Source organism: Cydia amplana, chromosome 24 (genome assembly GCF_948474715.1).
Source record: "Cydia amplana chromosome 24, ilCydAmpl1.1, whole genome shotgun sequence".
In the NCBI taxonomy this organism is placed as follows: domain Eukaryota; kingdom Metazoa; phylum Arthropoda; class Insecta; order Lepidoptera; family Tortricidae; genus Cydia; species Cydia amplana.
Window position 1 is genome coordinate 5,896,616 of NC_086092.1, and position 22,970 is coordinate 5,919,585.

General features: G+C 38.6%; 1 protein-coding gene across 1 annotated transcript in view; it reads right to left on the reverse strand.

The window, feature by feature from the left end:
* The window catches only part of LOC134659274 (general transcriptional corepressor trfA-like), a 49,170-nt gene that overhangs the window by 12,012 nt on the left and 14,188 nt on the right, over positions 1 to 22,970 (reverse strand). Inside the window, exon 2 of the mRNA XM_063514925.1 lies at positions 6,553 to 6,609. Coding sequence (XP_063370995.1) covers positions 6,553 to 6,595 — 43 coding nt within the window. The 5' untranslated portion in view covers positions 6,596 to 6,609. The remainder of the gene's footprint in view (positions 1 to 6,552; positions 6,610 to 22,970) is intronic.

A 22,970-nucleotide genomic window follows, 5' to 3' on the forward strand; every position in this document is an offset into this window, starting at 1 on the left:
TTGGAGAATGCCCTTCTGACTACTCCATTGGCAGTGCGCACATCGGCTACGCGATTAATTCCATCATGTCCAGGGAAAACTGCAACGATGCGGCCCAGTCTCCACTTCAAAGGAGGAAGATTATCTTCTTTCAGAAGAACCAGAGTATTCTGGGATAAAGAGTCTCCGGCCGCTTGCCATTTGACCCTTTGCTGCAGGTCTGAGATATATTCCTTGCTCCAACGGGTCCAAAAGTGCTGGCGCAGTTGTTCTACCCGCTGATAGCGCGTTAAATAATTGAAGGAGTGATCTCGGTAATCAGGAGCTGGCAGCGCGGTCAGTGGACGGCCGATGAGGAAGTGTCCAGGAGTTAGTGGCATCAGGTCGTCGGGTTCCGTTGACAGAGCGGTGAGTGGCCGAGAATTTAAAATTGCCTCGATCCTAACTAGTGTCGTATTAAGTTGCTCGTAAGTGAGATTGGAATTGCCCAGCACTCTAGTTAGGTGATGCTTTGTTGACTTTACACCCGCTTCCCAGAGACCCCCAAAGTGTGGCGCGTAAGCGGGCAAAAAATGAAAGTTCGTTTCTTCATTGGACGCACTTTCGGCAATAGAATTGCAATTGGATTTGAGGAACCTTGACAATTCGTTGTACGCGCCAACAAACGAGGTCCCGTTATCTGAGTAGATATTAGCGGGCTTTCCTCTGCGCGACATGAATCTATTTAAAGCCATCAGGTAATTATTGCTTGTTAGGTCACCAACCAACTCTAGATGTATGGCCTTCGTTGTAAAGCATATGAATATGGCGATGTACACCTTTACTATCCTACAACCTCTTCCCTGACGACTAGCCGAGCTAATGGGACCGGCGTAGTCTACACCTACATTGACGAAGACGTGGCCTTCGGGGGACAACCGAGTTTTAGGTAAATTGCCCATCAAAGGGCTAAGTACGCGTCCCTTCATTCGAATACATTGGACGCACTGTCTATAACATAACTTAGCCAAATTGCGTCCTCCTATCGGCCAGTATCGCTCTTTGATGGTGGCTAACAAAAGCTGTGGTGGCGCGTGTAATAAATGCTTGTGCTCGAAATTAAAAAGCAACTTAGTGAATTTGTGAGTGGACTGTAAGATGATCGGATGCTTTTGCTCATATGGAAATTCCGAGTTAGCAAGGCGACCACCAACGCGCATGATTGAGTTTTCGTCCAGAAATGGATTTAACTTTAACAGTGGACTACCCTTAGGTAAATTTTGAGAGTTAAGCAGTAACTTATACTCGGGCAAGGATTCCGCTTGTGATATTTTGATCAGTAGGTTTAATGCGTTTTTTAACTCTAGATCGCTTAAATATTGAGTAGTTACCGGCATGCTTTTACAAACCGATATGAAGCGCAAGATATACGCTACAGAGCGTTTTAACCGTAAGAAATTTGAAAACCGTTCAAAGTCAATGAAAGTCTCGTCTTGAATGAAAGTGGACAAGGTTATTTCTGTTCGAACCTCTGGTAAGCTAGAGACTTCTGTACACGGGTTTTGTGGCCACGTCGAAGCATCACGCTTTAGGAAACTAGGACCAGACCACCATAAATCAAGTGAATTTAATTCCTCGAAACTAACACCGCGAGATACGTGATCAGCAGGATTCTCGTCAGTAGGAACGTGTCGCCAGGAACTATTGCCTGATATTTCGAGAATTTCGGCTGTACGGTTGCGAACAAATGGCTGCAACTTGCTTGGTAATGTTTTGAGCCACGCGAGAACTATGGTTGAGTCGCTCCAGAACGTTGCGCTGTTGACTTGGGCTCGAAGTGAATTAATAACCTTTTGATACAGCCGAGCACCGACTAGCGCGCCGCAAAGTTCAAGTCTCGGAATGGTTAAAGGCTTTATGGGAGCAACTCGACTTTTGGCTATAAGCAATCGCACGAGAACCTCTCCTGCACCGTTGATACTACGGGCGTAAACACAAGCACCGTAGGCTCGCTCTGAGGAGTCGGTGAAAATGTGCAGTTCCAGACTCTGGTAGGAGTCACACAAAACTCGTCGCGGAATGCGGATACTATTAAGAAGAGGCAGGCTTGAAACTATATCAGCCCATTGTTTTAAAGTTTCAGGAGGAAGCTCCTGGTTCCAAGAAAGTTTGTGCAACCATAATCTTTGCATGAGTATTTTCATTTTAATGACACAAGGACTTAAAAGTCCTAAGGGATCGAAAATCTGAGCAATGGTTGATAATATATCCCTTTTAGAGGTTCCCTTAGGAGCCGAGATTCCAATGGGGAAATGTAACTGGTCCGCGTCTGGATGCCAGCCCAGACCTAATGTCTTGCTTGACTCGGATGTGCCTATGTTTAAATCTTTTGATTCAGGAGAGAACGAGTTAATTAAGCGTGGGTCGTTAGATTTCCACTTTCTTAAATGCATGCACGCGGCAGCTAAGGCTTCAGTGATTCCTTGTCGAAATCTAACTACCTCGTTGAAATCATCTCCTCCGGTTAGTAAATCATCGACATAAAAATCGTGAATTATTATGTCAGATAAAGGTTTATCTTGGCAATCTAAACCTATTTGTTTTAGACATCGACATGCTAAAAATGCTGCGCTAGCCGTCCCATAACTTACGGTATTTAGCTGATAGGTCTTTAAAGCGTCAGACTCATTTTCGCGCCATAGGATCAGCTGTAGCTTTCGATCGTCAGGATGAAGAAATACGGTCCTATACATTTTTTCAATATCTGCAGATATTACGTATTTATGCTGTCGAAAACGTATGAGTATGGACAGCAGGTCATCTTGGACAGTTGGTCCTACCATTTGCAAATCGTTCAGCGAAACACCGGAAGAAGTGGGACTACTAGCATTAAAAACTGTCCTTAATTTGGTAGTCGTGCTGTCCCGTAAAATCCCGTGGTGGGGTATAAAATAGGTACCCGTACCCGAATCGGTAGGTACGTATTCGGACATATGACCTAAAGCGTGATACTCCGACATAAACTCGACGTATAGCTTCCTAAATGATGGTCTATTTTTCCACCTACGCTCTAATGATAAAAAGCAGTGTTTGGCTCTTTGAAATGATTCGCCTAACAACTTAGGACTTTGCTTTAAAGGCAACCTAACACAAAAACTTCCGTTCTTCAAACGAACAGTGTTGGCCTGAAAATGCTCCTCACATAATTTCTCTTCGTGAGAATATTGAGACGACTGATGGCTAACTTCCTCCAGTTGCCAAAAACGAGCTAATTGGTTTTGCAGGTCATCATCAACGGTTGAGAGAGCATTGTTTGAATTAACTGTCACGAAATTACATTTTATGGATGATGATGACATAGTCGATTCGTTGCGTCTAAAAATAGGACCGGAAACCAACCATCCGAGTTGAGTTTCCCAAAGTATCGGCAAACCGTGACCCAGTTTAATTTTTTGACATCCTAACAAATCCCAGAATAGTTCGGCCCCAATTATCATATCGACGTCAGCCGGTTTGTAAAAATACGGGTCCGCTAAGCATATGTTTGATGGGATATTTAATTTGGATACGTCAATTCTATGAGAGGGAATAGCGTCTGTAATTGAAGACAAAATGTAACAGTTTAAATCTGTTGCGAACCTCTCATTGAGCGATTTAATTTCGACCCGACACCTTTCAGATAAAGGTGACGACTTTTTGTTTACACCTATGAGACTTTTATTTACAAAATCAGTTGCCAGGTTTAACCTATTATACATTTTTTGAGACATGAGACAAGACATACTGCCATTGTCTAAAACACAGCGAGCGATGTGCTCCTGTTTATTTGCATCGTATATCTTTATAAGTGCAGTTGATAGCAGTACGTCTTGTTCCCTATGTCAATACGAAGACGAACTACTCGGCAACACATTTGCTGACAATGCAACCTGGGCCGACTCGACGCCGGCGGGGGACGGGAGCGCGGGCGCAGTCTGCTGGTCGACACCGCTGATAACGCTCGTGCTATTATCACTGTTTAATGTTGATCTAGGTATGCCCTCAGATATGTGAATTAGCGTATGGTGTTTGCGTTTGCATATCTTGCAACCAGGTTTCTTACAGTGATTGGCATAATGACCACCTCTAAAACAGTTAAAACAAACCTTATAGTTAGGTAGTGATTGCAACCGAGCCGTATTACTTAACGCGAGGAATTGCGCACAGTTTGATAAGCAATGATCGCCCTTACATCTCGGGCACGGCTTAGTCGCCGGCGGCTGAGTTTTATTGTTATTATTACCTATTTTATCTTGCACGGCTATCATAGTTTTAATTTTAGTTGCACTTTTAGTGTGTTGAAGTGACTGATTTGATGATAATTCGAGTGTTTCGAGTAAATCAGCACGGTTTTGTAAGAAAGTTAGGAACTCCTCGAAAGTAACTGTTTTGTTTTTATCTAAACTGCCTTTGAACTCTTCCCACTCACGAAATGATTTTGTGTCTAACTTCTGTGAAATTAAGTGAATGAGAAGTGTTGACCATTCTTTAACGGGTTCGCCTAGTGTTTCCAAAGAACGAAGGTTTTTGTTAACCTGATCTATGACCCTTTTAATGTGGCTAGAAGATTCTCGTGCAATCGGTTCAATATTGAACAAGGCCGATACATGATTATGCAGCAACTGGCGCTTGTTGTTGAAGCGATCACATAGAAGTTTCCAAGCCAACGCGTAGTTGTCAGACGAGAATTCCACCGACTGTATGACGACTGCTGCGGATGCCTCCAGGGAAGTCCTAAGGTAATGAAATTTGTTTATGTCGTCAATGCCGTCGTTGGAGTGAATGAGGCTAGTAAAGGTGTCGCGAAAGCCTAACCAATTTTCATAGGAACCATTGTATTTTGGCAATTGAATAGTCGGTAACCGAACAAGCTTATTATTTCCTTTACGCGATGATTGGTCGCTTGCGGCTGAGTTGAAACTCGATTCTTGCTGTTTGGCGTGTTTGGTCAATATGTCTTGTGCCTTAGAAAGTGATTTAAAATACCTACTTTCAAAGTCTGCTCGCTCAGCTAACTGAGCGTCAGAGTTGCTCGAACTGCACTCAAGTACCAATTGAACCTCATCATAACGGCCATACAACGACTCAATTTTGCCCATACGCAACTGCAATTCATTTACCTCAGCCGATGTCAGTGAAGCAACGTCCAAATCATCCATATATTTCTCAAAAATGGTTAGTCGGCCTTTATAGCTGGCCCGCCTGGCAATTAGCTCTTTTTCTTCAGCCATTTTTGGGAAGCGAGTGTAGTCAACCTGGAATATTTATGTTACAAATTTGAAAGGGAGAAATAACAATCAAAGTGCCCTAGTAATGAGCAAGCAAAGTTAAAGTTACAATTTTAAGGTTAATCTTAGATTCACGTTAAAGCACTTGAAATTAATTTAAAGATAATGTTGATTGTACATTTGATTTTTAACTAATTATAATTAATGTTGATGGCAAGTGCAGTGTAAGCTTTAAACGTTTAAGTGTGAATAGTAAGCGTTCTGATTTTGTATATCTATTAAATTACTTATTTTTTAAACTAGTATTAGGTATAAGATTTTTTATTAAATTAATAAGTTGTAACTAAATCAGACCGGTACACTTAAATTAAATCTAAAGCTTAGGAACAAAGCTTAACACGTGGATACTAACCTTGTCACAGAGTTAAATTACGCTTAAATAATACCTGTAGAGTGCTGGATTAAATTTAATACACACAATTAGCACTGGATTACCACTTTTCTTTACTAAAGTCTTGTAATAAATTAAATCTCGACCACTTTAGACGATCCTTTGTCTCTTCTTTGTTCGAGATGATGGTGCCACCCGATGCCAATTGATAGGTAACTCTCCAGTAATTCCACAATTCCTCTTGACCGTATTATTTTAGTCGCTGGTATCTTCCATCCGTGTCGTAAGGACCATGTTTAGGTCTTTCAGGAGGAAAATGGAAACTCGCGTAATATATTTACTACATGACTATATTTTCATTACCAGTCGGTACAAAAGCTTAAGAGTAAGTGATTAAAACTAAAATCCTAATCTATTAATTGATCGCGCCGGTGGGCCGGCGGATTTGCTGCGAGGTTTTTGTAAGGCGCTCGAATTCTTCAGGCGTTCTTCAACAACGGGTTTGAGTAATTGCTTTTCGTTCAGTTACAGTTCAGTTACCTTTAAACGAGGAATTCTTGCATATTTATTTATTTATTTATATATTTATTTATATATATGTATATATATTTCGGGGATCTCGGGAACGGCTCTAACGATTTCGATGAAATTTGCTATATGGGGGTTTTTGGGGGCGAAAAATCGATCTAGCTAGGTTTTATCTCTGGGAAAACGCGCATTTTCGAGTTTTTATATGTTTTCCGAGCAAAGCTCGGTCTCCCAGATATTACTGTATAATGCTGCATGATGGTGATGATGATGAATACAAAATATGTGACGCTATCTATGAAAAGGGACTTTATTGTCGATGGCGCTTATGCCATGCTCCAATGCCGCGCGACACTGTCAATCAGGTCCCTTTTCATGGATAATGCCCCATATATGATGCATACTTACAAAATATGCTACATCCCAGCCATCTGTGCCGAGAGCGTTTCATGGTGCCAGCTTAACCTGCAACAATAGGAAAATATTTTAATTATACATATTATATGTATGTAGTGTGTATACTACACCATACCCACACACATACACGCGCATAGGTACTATAGTATTTAAGGCCTTGTAAGTGTTATTTAAGGCATTATACGTTTATACTCGAACCTAGTTGTTTGTCTCAACGCCCATCCCTACATGGCGACCCTGCCAGTGCGGCCTCGTGCTGCACTGGCGGTGCGCTGCGCCAGCCAGAAATAATGGCCGTTGTCCTTGGTGAAAAATATTGGACCATTTGAATGAAAAGGGGAAGTTAATAAAAAAAAATGTAATATAATAAAAGGACTAATACAAGAAAAAGTGAAAGTGTAAGGTTGAAAGACTAATAGAACTTTGGTTTGGTGTTTTATGACAAATAAACATTATGTGTAATGTGGACGTAACTAAATAGTACAAGTGTTAAAATACATATATTAATATTTAAAATTGGACAAGTGGCGAAAAATCAGAAGTGGAAATGGACTAAAATAAAACAAATTATATTTTTTAAATAAAAGCCTGTGAAGCTGGAAGTTGCAGCAGGGAGCTTGTTCGCGTCCCGGGACCCAGACGTGACCTTGCTGGAGATGGAGTCGAGGAGAATGGCGTGTGATTTTGTCACGGTCCCGCCACAACGGAAATGGAATTGAGAGATTTGGGGAAAGCCAGGAGCAGTATGACTATTTTAGGTTATAAGCAGTTGACTTGGTTGATGTTGATGACATTCTTTTTTTTTTTCGGGGAAACGTCGTGTTATATTCAACAGTTATTTTAAATTTCTTTTTCGTTGGTTGTAATATTAGCAATTGCTATCTTGGATTTTTAAACAGTGTTTTTATATAGTTTCTCAATAATAATTTCCCTAGTTTTTGGTGATGTGTGTTATTTTTTTATTAAATATATATGCTTGATGACGAAATAACAATATGGTTAAAGGAATGGCACATATTCATAACGTTTCCTAGCTCCAAGTAAATTGAATGTATAGGTAATTTAATCTCATTTTAATATTTCGTGTTTTTATTTCATCTGTTTAACTTAACAATAGGACTTTTCTACACTTAGATACAATATTTGTCATAGCCTACAAATAAGGCGCGCCATCCGCGGCGCGTGTTCACATATAAGGAATTGGTATGTAGCTTCTGTTATTACATCTTAAATTTCATAGTCGTCGTGCACTGTTTTGAATCAAATATTTTTTGTTGTAATATTAAAGTTAAAAAGTAGAAAGAGTACTTAACACTTAGCACACTTATATTTTAAAATTTAAGAATGCGACGCAATATGTGCCTACTATTAACCATATACATATTATACTAAACTAACATTGTATACAATTTAGGATAATTTTAGTTGGGTTTTAAGACATTTATTATTATGAATCATAATGTGTATCGGACTTGACATTTTAATACGGATGTGACATATTAATACAGAGTTACGAAGTGGCTTCATTATAATAATGAGTAAAATATATGGGGATGGTAATGTATCGAGATAATATAGGAATTTATGAAAAGATGTAGTTTTGTTGGTAAAAGAATGTTTTGGTTTGTTTCAATGATGGATTATATGGGTAGATGTTTCGTTAAATGTTTTGTTATTGTATGTGTACTTAGAATGGTGTAGTGTAGAGGTAAAATAAATACGTAAATGGTTTGGTTTTAGAGTTATAAATGGTATGATGGAATTTGTTAGATTTTTGGATGGCGATTAAGCATTTGTTGTTGGGAAAACTGATATATATGTAAGCTTTTCAAAGGACGATTAGCCTGATCAACTAAGAGTTGTTGAAATTCTTATATATGTTAAAGTTTTCAATGAATGAGTATTTTGTCTGCGATTTTGAATGGTTTTTTTTTTTGTTGTAAAGATTGGGAAATTATGAATGATAATAATTGAAGAAAAAAAATGCCAATCGCTTCTTCGGTGGCCCGAGAGGCGGCCTTGAGCGATTAGGTTAGCATGGGTACACCAAGACACAAGGCAGGTAGGGAATCCTTGGAGGTCTGACCATGATTCGATCGAGCATCAATCGTGGAGACTCCTTGGACACATGGAAGGATATAATGTAAGGATGTGTTAAAAGAACTGCCTGAATGAATAAATATAAAGTATGTTTGCGCGCTTAAAAAAAAATACCTTGTGTCTTGAGCAATAAATAAATAAATTTTATTACAAGGTCGGCCGACCACGAAATATGCGTTGTGTACCCATGTCACAAGTATGTAATGCCCGCTTAAGAGGCACTAAATGAGTCTTCTATAATTATAATGATTAACTGACGTCAGAAAAAAAAATTAATATGCATAAAGTAGGTAAGTAACAATTTTTATCACGGATAAAGACATTTTTTTTGTGAAGAAAAAAAAAAAACTAGGTACCTAAAAAGAAACGATTTTTTTTATTGATTAATGTTAACATATATTATTTGTAGTTTTCTTTACATGTGTATCTTAAAACATATTTTTTTTTACTTTCACTTTGATAATTATATAGCTACTTGCATTGTTTCTTATATAAATAAAATTATTTTAATGTTACATTTTAAGTGTATTTTCATCAGGTTAGTTACTTATGTAAAATACTAATTAAAATGTTTCGTATGCAAAAATATTTTATTATAATTTTTTTTTAACATAATGTTTAAGGTTAATGTAAATTGTATTTTTTTGTGTAAACAAACATTAAACTTAGCACATTGTTGCTACATTTAAGTCCAACTTCTTCTGCTATACTCTTAATAGCGTAATAAATGTGTTTTCATATATGTAATCTCTTATTTTGTAATGCAGTTTATATTTTTTTAGCTTATCTGAGTGGCCCACTGTATACTAAAAAAAATAGATTAAATTTTAGATTTTAATTATTTTTTTTTCTTCAAGGGGGGAGGTGTAGTGTGTATACTACACCATACCCACACACATACACGCGCATAGGTACTATAGTATTTAAGGCCTTGTAAGTGTTATTTAAGGCATTATACGTTTATACTCGAACCTAGTTGTTTGTCTCAACGCCCATCCCTACATGTATATGTGTTGTGTATATATATATGTAGGTATAAATAATTTTAGTAGTATGTATGTATATGTATTGTATTATTGTTGTAGAATTAAAATTTAAAGGTAAGTATTCTTTCTAGTTTAAATTTAGTTTTTTTTTTGCACCTCCTAATTACTTATATCATTTTTCATTTCTCCACTACCTAAAGATTGTCTGGAAGAGATCGCTGTCTTCATGTATTATTTGTGTTTCCATGTACATTTATTCTGAGGTTGTGCAATAAAGAGGATTTGTATTGTATTGTACATTTTTTAAATTTCTCAAAAAAATTACAGTACCATCGCCCACGCTGTGTTAGTGTTGTTGCTTGTACCTATTAATTGACTGAGCGTTAGCGAAGGTCTGCGTTTCATCTTGGGCAAAAATGCTTTCGTATGTCCGGATATGTTCTCTGCAGGTCGCATTTCTCAGCCGATTGTCGTGAAATTTTGTGGGCAGGTACGATAATTAGATAGAATTTTTCTGCCGTTTCGTTTTTTGGAATAGGTTCAAAATTGCCGAAAATTGGCATAAAATACTTAATCGCCAGTAGTGTTCAAAACCATTCTGAGTTCGCAGTGATAAGTAAGGGGTCATCCATTAATTACATCACACGTTTAGGGGGAGGGAGGGGGTCAAGAAAATGTGACATATTGTGACATGGGGGAGGGGGGAGACACAAACTTTGTGACGTCACTTTAACTTCATCAGTAACCGAAAGTTTATTTAAATTATTTTATTCGCTGTACATTTAAATAACAAGTTTTTAAAACGATAATCGTTTTTATTCGTTTAATTTTCTTTCCTAAGCAGTTTTGGGTTATAAAATTACTAATATTTATATCGTCAAAAATATTTTGGTAAAATATTAATAATACTTAGGTACTTACTTAATTCGATTTGGCGATTTCGTAGAAAAAATGTGACGTCACACTAGGGGGGAGGGGTCAAAAAACCTAGAAATTCGTGTGACGTAATTAAAGGATGACCCCTAACAGCCATATTCGAACTTTAAGATACGTCAAATATTAGATATCTAAAATTCTAAACGATATGGATCAAACAAGTGTCAAAACTAAAGTTTTTGTTTGAAGAAACGTCTTTTTATTTTTTTAAGCTCACAACAGAGCCACTAGTAATTTTATTGTAAGAGTTTTGTATGTATTCCTTATAGTTTGTAATAATTCCATGCACAGCGCAGGCGCGACAGGTCGTTCACCTTGCGCGCGCGGCCTTGCATTACTTTTACTATTATTGTTCGATACTAAGGGCCGGCGCATTCGCATATGTGACGTTATCTGTGAAAAGGGACCTTATTGTCGATGGCGGTTACGCCATTATTAACGATGCTCCGATATAAATACAATGCCGCGCGACGCTGTGCGGCGTAAGCGCCATCGACAATAAGGTCCCTTTTCATAGATAATGCCCCATATTAAAGTGCTGGACTAGTTGCTTCTCTAATAATCGAACCTTTAATCATAAAAGTAAAAAAAACAACGGGTTGCACTCAGGCAGTGCCGGCAGAAGTGAAAACTCAATGACTAGTGCAGAATGCAATATGTATAATTGAGGTTAACGCCATCTAGCGTTAGCGTTAATTACTTGAAACCCCTGAGCACATCACTGTTAGTACTCGAGTTATATTAATACCAGTTAGAGCTAAACTCACTAGATGGCATTTAAATCGATGGCATTTAAATCAATAAAGAAAAACTCAATGACATTACATGTAACAGTTTTTCATTTAATGTCAATGTCATTGAGTTTTTCTTTATTGATTTAAATGCCATCTAAATGAGTCGCCATCTAAATATTACGGTCACGTGATCGTCTTACGCTGTCTCGAGTTTAACATTTTTTCCCCATCACAAAAAGTGCACACTTGCACAGTGCCGCGCCGCTAAAGAAGTTTTCACTTCAAAAAACACCTGTATTCTCAAAAATGAAACAGGTCATTCACCTGTGGCCTTGTTTTCCTTTTACCATTGTTCACGAAGGGCCGAAGCGGCGGAACGGGCATATTACTAGTTCACTATGTACACTCATTAGTGTAGCGGAACGATATAGCCAATTGGTTACTTTGCTACTAGTCAAATCAGCTTCTTTTTTAGAACTGTCAAAACGATTTTCTAATATGGAATTTATATGAAAACGTGTGTAGTGACGTCACGGTCAACTCACCTACTTTTTATGTTTCAAAATAACTGATATCTATATTTTTCTAATAATTATCTGTTGCTTTATTTCGTGCACGGTGTGAAATAATTTATTTTAAGTAGAGGAAAGTACCCAATTACTGGTGGTGTACTATGTACACTCATTATTTATAGTGCAGTCAGGTGCATTGGGGTAACTTCAACAACGGGGTAACCTTTAAGGTGCAGTAGGTTCACAAAAAGGATTTAAGTAAAGTCGTAGCGCTTTTTGGAGTCACAATACGGCTCCCATAAATTAATTTAGCAAACTTCAGCGAATCGAATCCTGAGTTTCTGAATTTCATTCGATAGAAAAAAAAACAAGTGCGAGTCTCGCGTTCCAAGGGTTCTGGACATTAAGCCCGACTCACGCTTGACTTCACATTTCTAATAGGTTTTCCTGTCATCTATAGGTAAAGAACTGTTTTCACTCATCACATATTTTCTACTCAGCTATCTGCCTCTTTATCACTCGAATATACAAGAGTGATAGGGTAGGGTGATAATAAAATTTCGACTGTCTTGTTTGACTGGTGGGACTGATTGTGGGAGTGGCGCCGGGGCTACGCAGTTTCACGTATTTTTTTTACAATTTAATTTAAGACGAAACAGGAGCTGAGATTTAAATATTTTAGGTAAATATACCCGTCTCGCTAACGGAAGCGGCTCCTAAAACTAGTGCGATAAGGACAAGGCAAAAAATCCTGCGTAAAAATCTCAAAAATCGAGGTTACGTACTCGACTATTTCCTCCTCCAAAACTTATCCAATCGTAACCAAATTTGGAAATATAAATGATTATGAAATTATCTGTGTCGGACCGTTTTGCTTTTTTGGCTAATTGATATCAGTTTTGAATACCACGCCTCTCAGTGCGGCATAGTCAATTAGGCCATTTTGGCCATTTTTGAAGGGCTCTAGCGCCTTAAAAAACAAAAATATCAAAAAAAGCAAAACGGTCCGACACAGATATTGACAATATTAATATGTGTTGAAAAAATAATTGCTCTAGCTTCAAATCCCACGGAGGAAACAGTCGAGTACGTTTGTATGGAGAAATGACCACTCCTGTTGGCTCTTAAAGGAATCATGCCATTTCTTTCCATTCCACGAAGTGTAAAAACATAAACCGTTGTCTGACACCGTTCGTCATCGACGCACAGACGGCGCAGACGTGACTTTTTTACATATTTACGTTATTTACATACTGGTAATATGTATCCCTTTGTTCAAGTAACTGTACGGCTACCATCAGTTTGGCACTGACATAAACGCCGTCGAGAACGTAATTTACTTTCTATACATCTCGCTCGTACTCGCATATTAGTGCAAACGAGATGTATAGAAAGTAAATTACGTTCTCGATAGCGTAAATGTCAGTTTTGACCATTGACATAAATATATCTAGGGACTGGCTTTACGGGCAATAATAATGAGGCATGACGTGGGCCAGTACAGCGGTGTGAAATCGCTACAACCCGATTGGTTGATGAGTTCGCATCACGCGCGCGATTGGTTGACGAGTTGGCATTACGCGCGCTATTGGTCGCAACTAGTTGCACTAGACTGCACGATTGGCTGGAAATCGTGAGTAGCACCGCTGAACTACTCGTAGTACCATTTTTAGTGCCCCATTAGCCCGTCCTTAGATATTATACGTCAATGGTTTTGACACTGTCAGTGACTCATGGACCTCATGGTACGGTAAAAAAAAAGCGCTGGTGGCCTAGCGGTAAGAGCGTGCGACTTGCAACCCGGAGGTCGCAGGTTCAAACCCCGGCTCGTACCAATGAGTTTTTCGGAACTTATCTACGAAATATCATTTGATATTTACCAGTAGCTTTTCGGTGAAGGAAAACATCGTGAGGAAACAGGACTAATCCCAATACGGGTAGTTTACCCTCTGGGTTGGAAGGTCAGATGGCAGTCGCTTTCGTAAAAACTAGTGCCCACGCCAATTCCTGGGATTAGTTGCCAAGCGGACCCCAGGCTCCCATAAGCCGTGGCAAAATGCCGGGACAACGCGAGGAAGATGATGAGTGACTCATGGTACGGGCTCTGGCCACTGACTATCCTTTTGTGGACTTCACGTTGTTGCTATAAGCATCGAGAAATATAAGTAAAGGAAGAGTGGTAACTCCATACATCAGTTTTCTTACCAAAACGCGAGTTATTTCGTAGTCGACATCTAACGTCAAGGTAGTGGAACTATCAGTACCGCTACTTTACACCAGTCATGGAGATCTGTCCACAACGTTACCATGGAGATCTGTCCACAACGTGACACTTTTTCGTACATGCTACCGGTGTTCATCGATTTATAAGACGTTATCAAGTCAAAAAATGTCGGAGCACAATTGGGTACTTTCTTCTACTTAAAATAAATTATTTCACACCGTGCACGAAATAAAGCACCAGAAAATTATTAGAAAAACATGGATAGCAGTTATTTTTAAACATAAATTCTATTTAATAAATCGGATGGAAGTATAAAAAGTAGGTGAGTTGACCGTGACGTCACTACACACGTTTTCATATAAATTCCATATTAGCAAATCGTTTAGACAGTTCTAAAAAAGAAGCTGATTTGACTAGTAGGAAAGTAGCCAATTACCCAGTGGGAAGCAAAGAAGGCACAATACGATCTGAATCTCCTTAGATGGCAGTTGCATCGTTTTGGTTCCAACCGGACTCGAACCCGCGACGCTCCGCTGGTCACTTTCACTATTGGACGTACTGTTGTAATAAATAGGCATTCCTTGCTCGGCCTTGCTGTGTTACCCTGGCTGCAATAATATCTGACGGGTAGCTAGTCAGAAATATCTGAGCTAGCTCTAAACTTAAGGTTTGTAACTTTTGTGAGCTTAATAGCGTTATTCATAAACGGCTGCTAACTTAATCAGTTGATGATCGTCGTTTGTCCCTATCTGTCGTGATGTCATAGAGAGGGACAAACGAAGATCATCAGCTGATTAACTTAGCAGACGTTTATGAATAACGCCGTAAATATACAGCAATAGGTACAAATTTATTAGAACAAATTATTTTCAGAAAATATTTTAATTTGTTTCTATTTCAAGTACTTAGACACACTAGTATATAAATTATAAACTTTTAAATAAATGTCATATACTAAGAAAAAGTGACCAAGGCCTCCAGTGCCCCAGACTGGAATCGAACCAGCGTCCTCTGCTATCGCGGCAGGTGCCTGTGCCATTCGGCCACTGGGCCACAGCGGCATAGGTCGATTTTTTTTCAAAGTATATGCACTTCTTACTGAAGGCTTATGGCGCCCCCTGGCCACCTCTAAGGTAGAACAGTATGGTTCGACCTTCTAACTGGATCATCTCAGGTGACCCAGTGGCCGAATGGCACAGGCACCTGCCGTGATAGCAGAGGACGCTGGTTCGATTCCAGCCTGGGACACTGGAGGCCTTGGTCACTTTTACTTAGTATATGACATTTATTTAAAAGTTTATAGGTACAAATTGTAGAAAAAACGGTGGGCACGAATGAAAATAGGTGCATTCATATGACCCCACCTCATGTATGGGGCCACCCCATACTAGCGTCTCTCGAGCGTCGGCGTCTAGTTATCTCTATGGCTGCTGCTCAACGCAACGTCGGCGCAACTGCGCAGCGACGCTTTCCATAGCGCTGACTAGACGCTGACGTTCAAAAGACGCTAGTGTGCGGCCCTTATAATTAAGATGGACATTAGTGTCGGGTTACGCGAACAGTCGCACGCGCAAGTGTTACGCCACGCGACGTGCAGGACCCAGTTGGACGCGAAAGTACGTGTGTCGAAAGCATATTGATTGGGGCTGATCGGAACGTTTGCAAAACACACTTTGCAAAACAGCAAAGCGTAAGAAGTTTTTTTTATACCACATCGGTGGCAACAAGCATACGGGCCGCCTGATGGAAAGCAGTCACCGTAGCGTATGGACGCCTGCAACTCCAGAGGTGTTATATGCGCGTTGCCGACCTTTTAAAAACCTGTATACTCCTTTTTTGAAGAAACCCTCCCCTCCGGGATCCCCTCCTTTTTTTAGGGGTCCTCACCTCACCGATCTTACTTCAACAATCTTACGGCCCGATTCGAACTTTAATTTACTACAAATATTACGTCTAGATACAAAATAAATATTATTTAGCCATGATCAAATTATAATATTTTATGCAACCGTTGTTTAAGAGAGGTCAAAAAAGGCGAGTGGCGTGAGTAACAATTTGGAGCGAAGCCGAAAATTGTTAATAAAGACGCCACGAGTATTTTTTGACTCAGTTAAACAACGTTGCATACAATACTTTTTCTACGACCAAGCACTTGCTTTGAAATAAAATTGTATATTTAACAAATATTTTTCATTCAAGAAGTAGCAAAGATGGAGGCGCAAGGAGGGCGGGAAAAGAATGAATGAAATAAAAAACATGTCTATGGTTCACTCATCTGTGAAAAGGCCTGGCCTTCACATGACCTTGAATTTTAAAATTGGTGAAAATATCGAGTAAAAATGTAAAAATAAGTATATAAACCACGTTACATTGTCGAAGGAAAGAAAATTAATGAATCGCCGCTATGGCAACGAAATAACAATATTCTTATTATTTTAAATATAGAACTTAGAAGTTATCTTTCAATGTTGCTAACAGTGATTACACGAAGTATGGTAAAAGTGCCAAAAAGATACTGCGTGTATGCATAAATACTTTTTTGGGGAATAGACTAAAGACTTGCCTTGACAACTGTAAAATAGGGGTTTAAAGGTGTGCGCACGACCCTTTAAATGACAAATAAAAGTACGGGAGTAGAAAAATATTATTATTGCAGTATGTAGGCTAAATGCAATTAATGCAGTCAATAACGGTCGACATGATTTAAACGTGGAACAAAAACAGACGGGCCGTATAAGGTTGGAAACCCATAACCTGCCTTATGCGAAGTAGGCTAGGCGAGCTATTGGGGCTGGGTCGAGGGCCTTATAACCTTGAACCAATTTTAGATATTTTGGGGCCTTTTTAATTACAATATAAATTATCCTAAACCAAAAACTAAACTCCACGATTTTTTTATTGTACCTACTCGTATACTTCTTAAAATTTATTTGTAAAGAACTATAATTTTATTAAATATATAATTTAGTTATTTTATTTGTATGATGATAATTACAAGTTGTTTCGGCACATAATAGTGCCTTTATTTGGCATAGGTATTTAGAACGCATTTTGAAAGAAAGAAAGAAAGAAAATACATTTATTTACGTCATTTTATATTTTAACCCATTTACGCCCGCTGTTTTCATTTGACGACATGATTTTATGTACCCACACTTTTGAAGGAATTACTTATAGGAGGTACCTATTTGTTGTGCCGAGTATTAGATGAGGATTAACTAATATGGGGCATTATCTATGAAAAGGGACCTTATTGTCGATGGCGCTTACGCCGCACAGCGTCGCGCGGCATTCATCATCATCCTCGCGTTGTCCCGGCCATTTGCCACGGCTCATGGGAGCCTGGGGTCCGCTTGGCAACTAATCCCAGTAATTGGCATGGGCACTAGTTTTTACGAAAGCGACTGCCATCTGACCTTCCAACCCAGAGGGTAAACTAGGCCCGTATTGGGATTAGTCCGGTTTCCTCACGATGTTTTCCTTCACCGAAAAGCGAAAGCGAAGCGAAGTTCGCGCGGCATTATAATTATTTATATCGGAGCATCTTTAATAATGGCGTAAGCGCCATCGACAATAAGGTCCCTTTTCATAGATAACGTCACATATGATTAACAGTTCAATACCAATGCTATAGTAGGACAGTAGGTACATATATGATATTTTGAGCCTATACTCGTTATTTCTAGCCAATGTGTTCGTTCATTACGAGAAATATATATCATCATCATCATCATCATATCAGCCCTTTATCGCCCACTGCTGAGCATAGGCCTCTCTTCTAGTACGCCACTTATCCCGGTCCTGAGCTAATCTCATCCAGAAGTGACCCGCAATCTTCCGGATGTCGTCCACCCAACGAGCCAACGGACGCCAGGCGCTTCTTTCATCCGAAAACGGCCACCATTCTGTTAACATTTTAGCATTTTTTCTACTCCCGTACTTTTATTTGTCATTTAAAGGGTCGTGCACACACCTTTAAAACCCTACCTTATAGTTGTCAAGACAAGTCTTTAGTCTATGCCCCAAAAAAGAATTTGTGCATACACGCAGTATCTTTTTGGCGATTTTACGATACTTTGTGTAATGACCACTTAAAAAATATTGAATGAAATACAGTGTTGCCAACCTTATTTTAAATGTCATCTCTGACAAATAAGTGAACCATAGACATGTTTTTTTTTTTAATTTCATTCATTCAATCATTCTTTTCCCGCCCGTACCCTCCATTTTTGCTATTTCTTGAATTAAAAATATTTGTTAAATTTATAATTTTATTTCAAAGTAAGTGGTCGTAGAAAAAGTATTGTATGCAACGTTGTTTAACTGAGTCAAAAAATACTCGTGGCGTCTTTATTAACAATTTTCGGCTTCGCCTCAAATTGTTACTCACGCCACTCGCCTTTTTTGACCTCTCTTAAACAACGGTTGCATAAAATACTATTATGTTACCTAATAACTCATAAGTCTCATAACCTGCCTTATGCGAAGTAGGCTAGGTGAGCTATTGGGACTGGGTCGAGGGCCTTATAACCTTGGGCCAATTAATAGTTTTAGAAATACGATCTATTTTAATCAAAATGTTATTATATTTCATTTTGAAAGAAAAAAACCGGCCAAGTGTGAGTCTTTGGTTCCAAGGTTTCCGTACATTAAGTCCGACTCACGCTTGACTGCACATTTCTAATAGGTTTTCCTGTCATATATAGGTAAAGAACTATTCTGTGTATTTTTCTCAAAATTTTAGACCCAGTAGTTTCGGAGATAAGGGGGGAATGGTCAGACAGACAGACGCACGAGTGATCCTATAAGGGTTCCGTTTTATTCCTTTTGATTTGAGGTACGGAACCCTAAAAAAACGAGATCTTGAATCTTTGAGGTCTAGTATTTTTTTATGAAGATATGTATATAGGTACTGTATCAGTTAAATTGGTATAAGGTGTGCAATAGATAATATTTGTTTTATTGTAAAATGATCAAACACTCATATTTTTACAGAGAATCATAACGAACATAGCTATTCATTAATTCTAAAGGCTTCGTCACACAGGCGCGTATTCCGGGCGCGGCGTGAGCGTTTTATATGTAAAAGCGGCGGGTCCCGCTCACGCCCCGCCCGGAAAACGCGCCTATGTGACGAAGCCTTAAATTTCTCCTGCAATAAGGCGATTATATCTTGTCACGTTTTCCATTGTCGCCTTTGTTATATTATTGCACCAATAAATGTGACGTTATCTATGAAAAGGGACCTTATTGTCGATGGCGCTTACGCCATTATGAACGATGCTCCGATATAAATACAATGCCGCGCGACGCTGTGCGGCGTAAGCGCCATCGACAATAAGGTCCCTTTTCATAGATAATGCCCCAAATTATATAATGTATGGAATAACGCAATAAGGTGGAAGTTGTTTTGAACGTATCTCTAACTGGCATTTAGTTTTATGTTGTTGAGCATAAGACTTTCCGGTCGGTGCTACAGCTACATCTATTGTCAAGTAGCAGTAGGTACCGATAGTTCCGCTACTCGATGCTAGATGTCGACACTGAAAATAATAGTCTTTTTGGTACCAAAACTTACTTACTTACTTACTATACCTATTTCTCTATGATATGACCTAGATCGGATAGATTAGGATACATGTCTATAACTAAGCCGCAAAATATAGTACATAAACATAAACTAGCGTTTGAACACGACGAGCCATCACGCCTCAAACTATCAGATCCAAAACGTATTATCTACCATACAACTTCAAATCATTTACTACCTTTTGATCTAACGCTACGATCCTACAATTCAATAACGTCGTATCTCTATCCGAGGGTTACAGTGAGATACCACTTGTTGAAAATTAGTTCCACTCCGTAATTTCGAAAACGTCGTATGTCTGTACGAGGGATATAGTGATATAAGACGTATTGTAATTAGTATTTGTATTGAGGCCAGACATGAGTATGCGCAATGCATCTTCTGTCGCAACGAGTCCTTGTTTTATTCACGATTTGTGACGTTATCTATGAAAAGGGACCTTCTTGTCGATGGCGCTTACGCCATTATTAAAGATGCTCCGATATACGAGGGGTGTTCAAAATATTCTCGGTATGAGAATGAAAACAAACAAGTACGAAAAGTTTGATATTTTTATTTTTCAATATACTCCCCCCCTATGTTCATACACTTAAAAGATCGATCAATTATTTTTTTTAATCCTGCATAAAAATATTTTTTATCTTTGGTGTAAAAATGCTCCTCCACTGCCGCCTTCAATGCTTCATCATCGGAAAATTTATTTCCACGCAGATCCTTTTTAAGATTGGGGAACAAAAAGAAGTCGCTGGGGGCTAAGTCCGGACTATACGGTGGGTGAGTAACAGTTTCAAACCCACATTCAACAATAGCTGCCTTGGCAATATGAGCAGTATGGACGGGGGCGTTGTCATGCAGAAGCATAACACCTTTGGTTAACTTTCCTCGCCTCTTTTCTTTGATTGCATCCTTTAATTGACGTAGAATGTTAGCGTAGTACTGTCCTGTGATATTTACACCTTTTTCTTTATAATCGATCAGTAATACTCCTTCACAATCCCAAAATATCGTGGCCATGACCTTGCCAGCTGAAGGGATGACCTTGAACTTCTTGGGATGAGCTGAACCCTTAATGTGCCACTGCATGGACTCTTGTTTACTCTCTGGGTCATAATGATGAACCCAGGTTTCATCTCCAGTAACTATTCTTTGCAGCACCTCATCAGGATTTTCACCGCACAGGTCAATAAAATCGGAACAACAAGCTACACGCATGTCTTTTTGAAGCCGAGTCAGCATTCGCGGAACCCATCTTGCACTTACTTTTGACATATTAAGATGGTCATGGATAATATCATATACGGTACCAATAGAGAGATTGGTTACTTGTGCTATAGATTTTACCTTCACTCGACCATCTTCCAATATAAGTTTTTCCACTTTATCAATATTTTCTTGTGAAGTAGCTACTACAGGCCGGCCAGGTCTAGGGTCGTCTTCAACACTCTCCCTTCCACGTTTAAACTCGCTTGACCACTTTTGAATGGTAGATAAAGAAGGAGCAGACTCACGGTAAACACAATCCATTTCCTCTTTTATGGTTTTTTGATTTTTACCCTGTTTTGTCAAGAATTTTATCACGCATCGATGTTCTAATTTAGTTAACATTGTCAATTCCCACATGATGTTCATGTTTGTTCAGCAATTGCAGAAAAACAAAAGAACATCTCGGTTCGAATTATACTTTTTTTTAATGTCAATGAATAAACCTTAGCGGCCAGTAACGAAAGAAATTTTAGAAGAGGTTGTAAGATATCAATACCGAGAATATTTTGAACGCCCCTCGTACATATAATGCCGCGCGACGCTGTGCGGCGTAAGCGCCATCGACAATAAGGTCCCTTTTTATAGATAATGCCCCATTTATCCTAATACAGTTTATTGAAAAGCTAAGTTGTTAAACAGTTTAACAGATCATAATTTAGGATCTTTAGGATCCATTTACGAGTCGAAAATGTTCGTTTACGGTTTACGGATCTCATTGGGGCATATTTAATCGTTGACATTGGGATAAAGAAGTCTGGGCCCGATTCGGATTTTGAACGGATCTATATCTAAATCCCTAAAGTCTTTTCTCCTATCGATGCATTCCCTAATATTCTTTGTCATAATGATCAGTTGTCCTAACACTACATACCCTAATTTTGGTTATCCTAATATTGATTACTTATCCTAATGTTATTATGCATATTTTCTTTTTTGCGAGGGTCGCAGTTGAACCCTAACCTAACCCACTTTTGTGGCAGCAAGTTCTAAAACCTAACCATTTTTCAGAGCCTTACATTATGGAAAATAATCGTTATGACAATTGATCCTTATGGCATGTGCCCATTAGGACAAACCAGTTAGGGTAAGTGACTTTAGGACAAACGTTGTTAGGGATTCAGAATGACACCCTTTTGAACTAGATATCTATTGGACATCACCAAGATATGTCAGTGTCAGACAAGTGTCAAAAGTGACGTACCTATTTGTTTGAAGAAACGTCACTTTTGACACGTTTGATACTGACATATCTCGGTGATGTCTAATATATATCTAATATTTGACTTATCTTAAAGTTCGAATATGGCTGTCTGTGTTGTACGGAACAGGGTAATGTTTTAACCCCGTTTCAAATAAAATTGAGTGAATTTCTTTATTTCAAATAAAATTGATGACTACTTATAAAATGAAAATATAATTATACTAAAATTAAACCCTATTATGCCTGTTTCAATTATTTATCACGTACAAGTAAATAATTATGAGTATCACAAAACAATACAAAATTATTGAGAATCCTAAAGGGCAAGAAGTCCGTTATTTTATTCCAGTCATCAGTTCAACCACCCGCAATGCTAATATTTCTTTGTTCGTTGTCTCCAGGAATTTAAACGCCAAATACTGAGAATATTTTTTTCCATCAATGTTTTGAAAAAAAAAAATGCCTGATCAGAATTCATAGCAAGTTTCTAAGGTACAGTCAGCAAGAGTTATGAGGTATCAAATGTAAATAAAACATTCAGCTGTATGATAAACCTCCGGTTTGACTTAGCTATGTGTGTATTATTATTTCTGATCTCTGTGTTTTAAAAAATTGTATTTGCATGCATTTCTATATGTTTTTTTATGAATGATTTATAAATGATTGAATATGAATATGATTATTTTAAATAATTATTTCGCACCACGCACGAAATAAAGCACCAGAAAACTATTAGAAAAACCTAGACCGTAGTTATTTCCTGACACAATATCTATTCAATAAATCCGAAAGAACTCCAAAGAGTAGGTAACTTGACCGTGACGTCATCGTTTTGTTTTTCTTATAGACTCCATAGTGGCTAA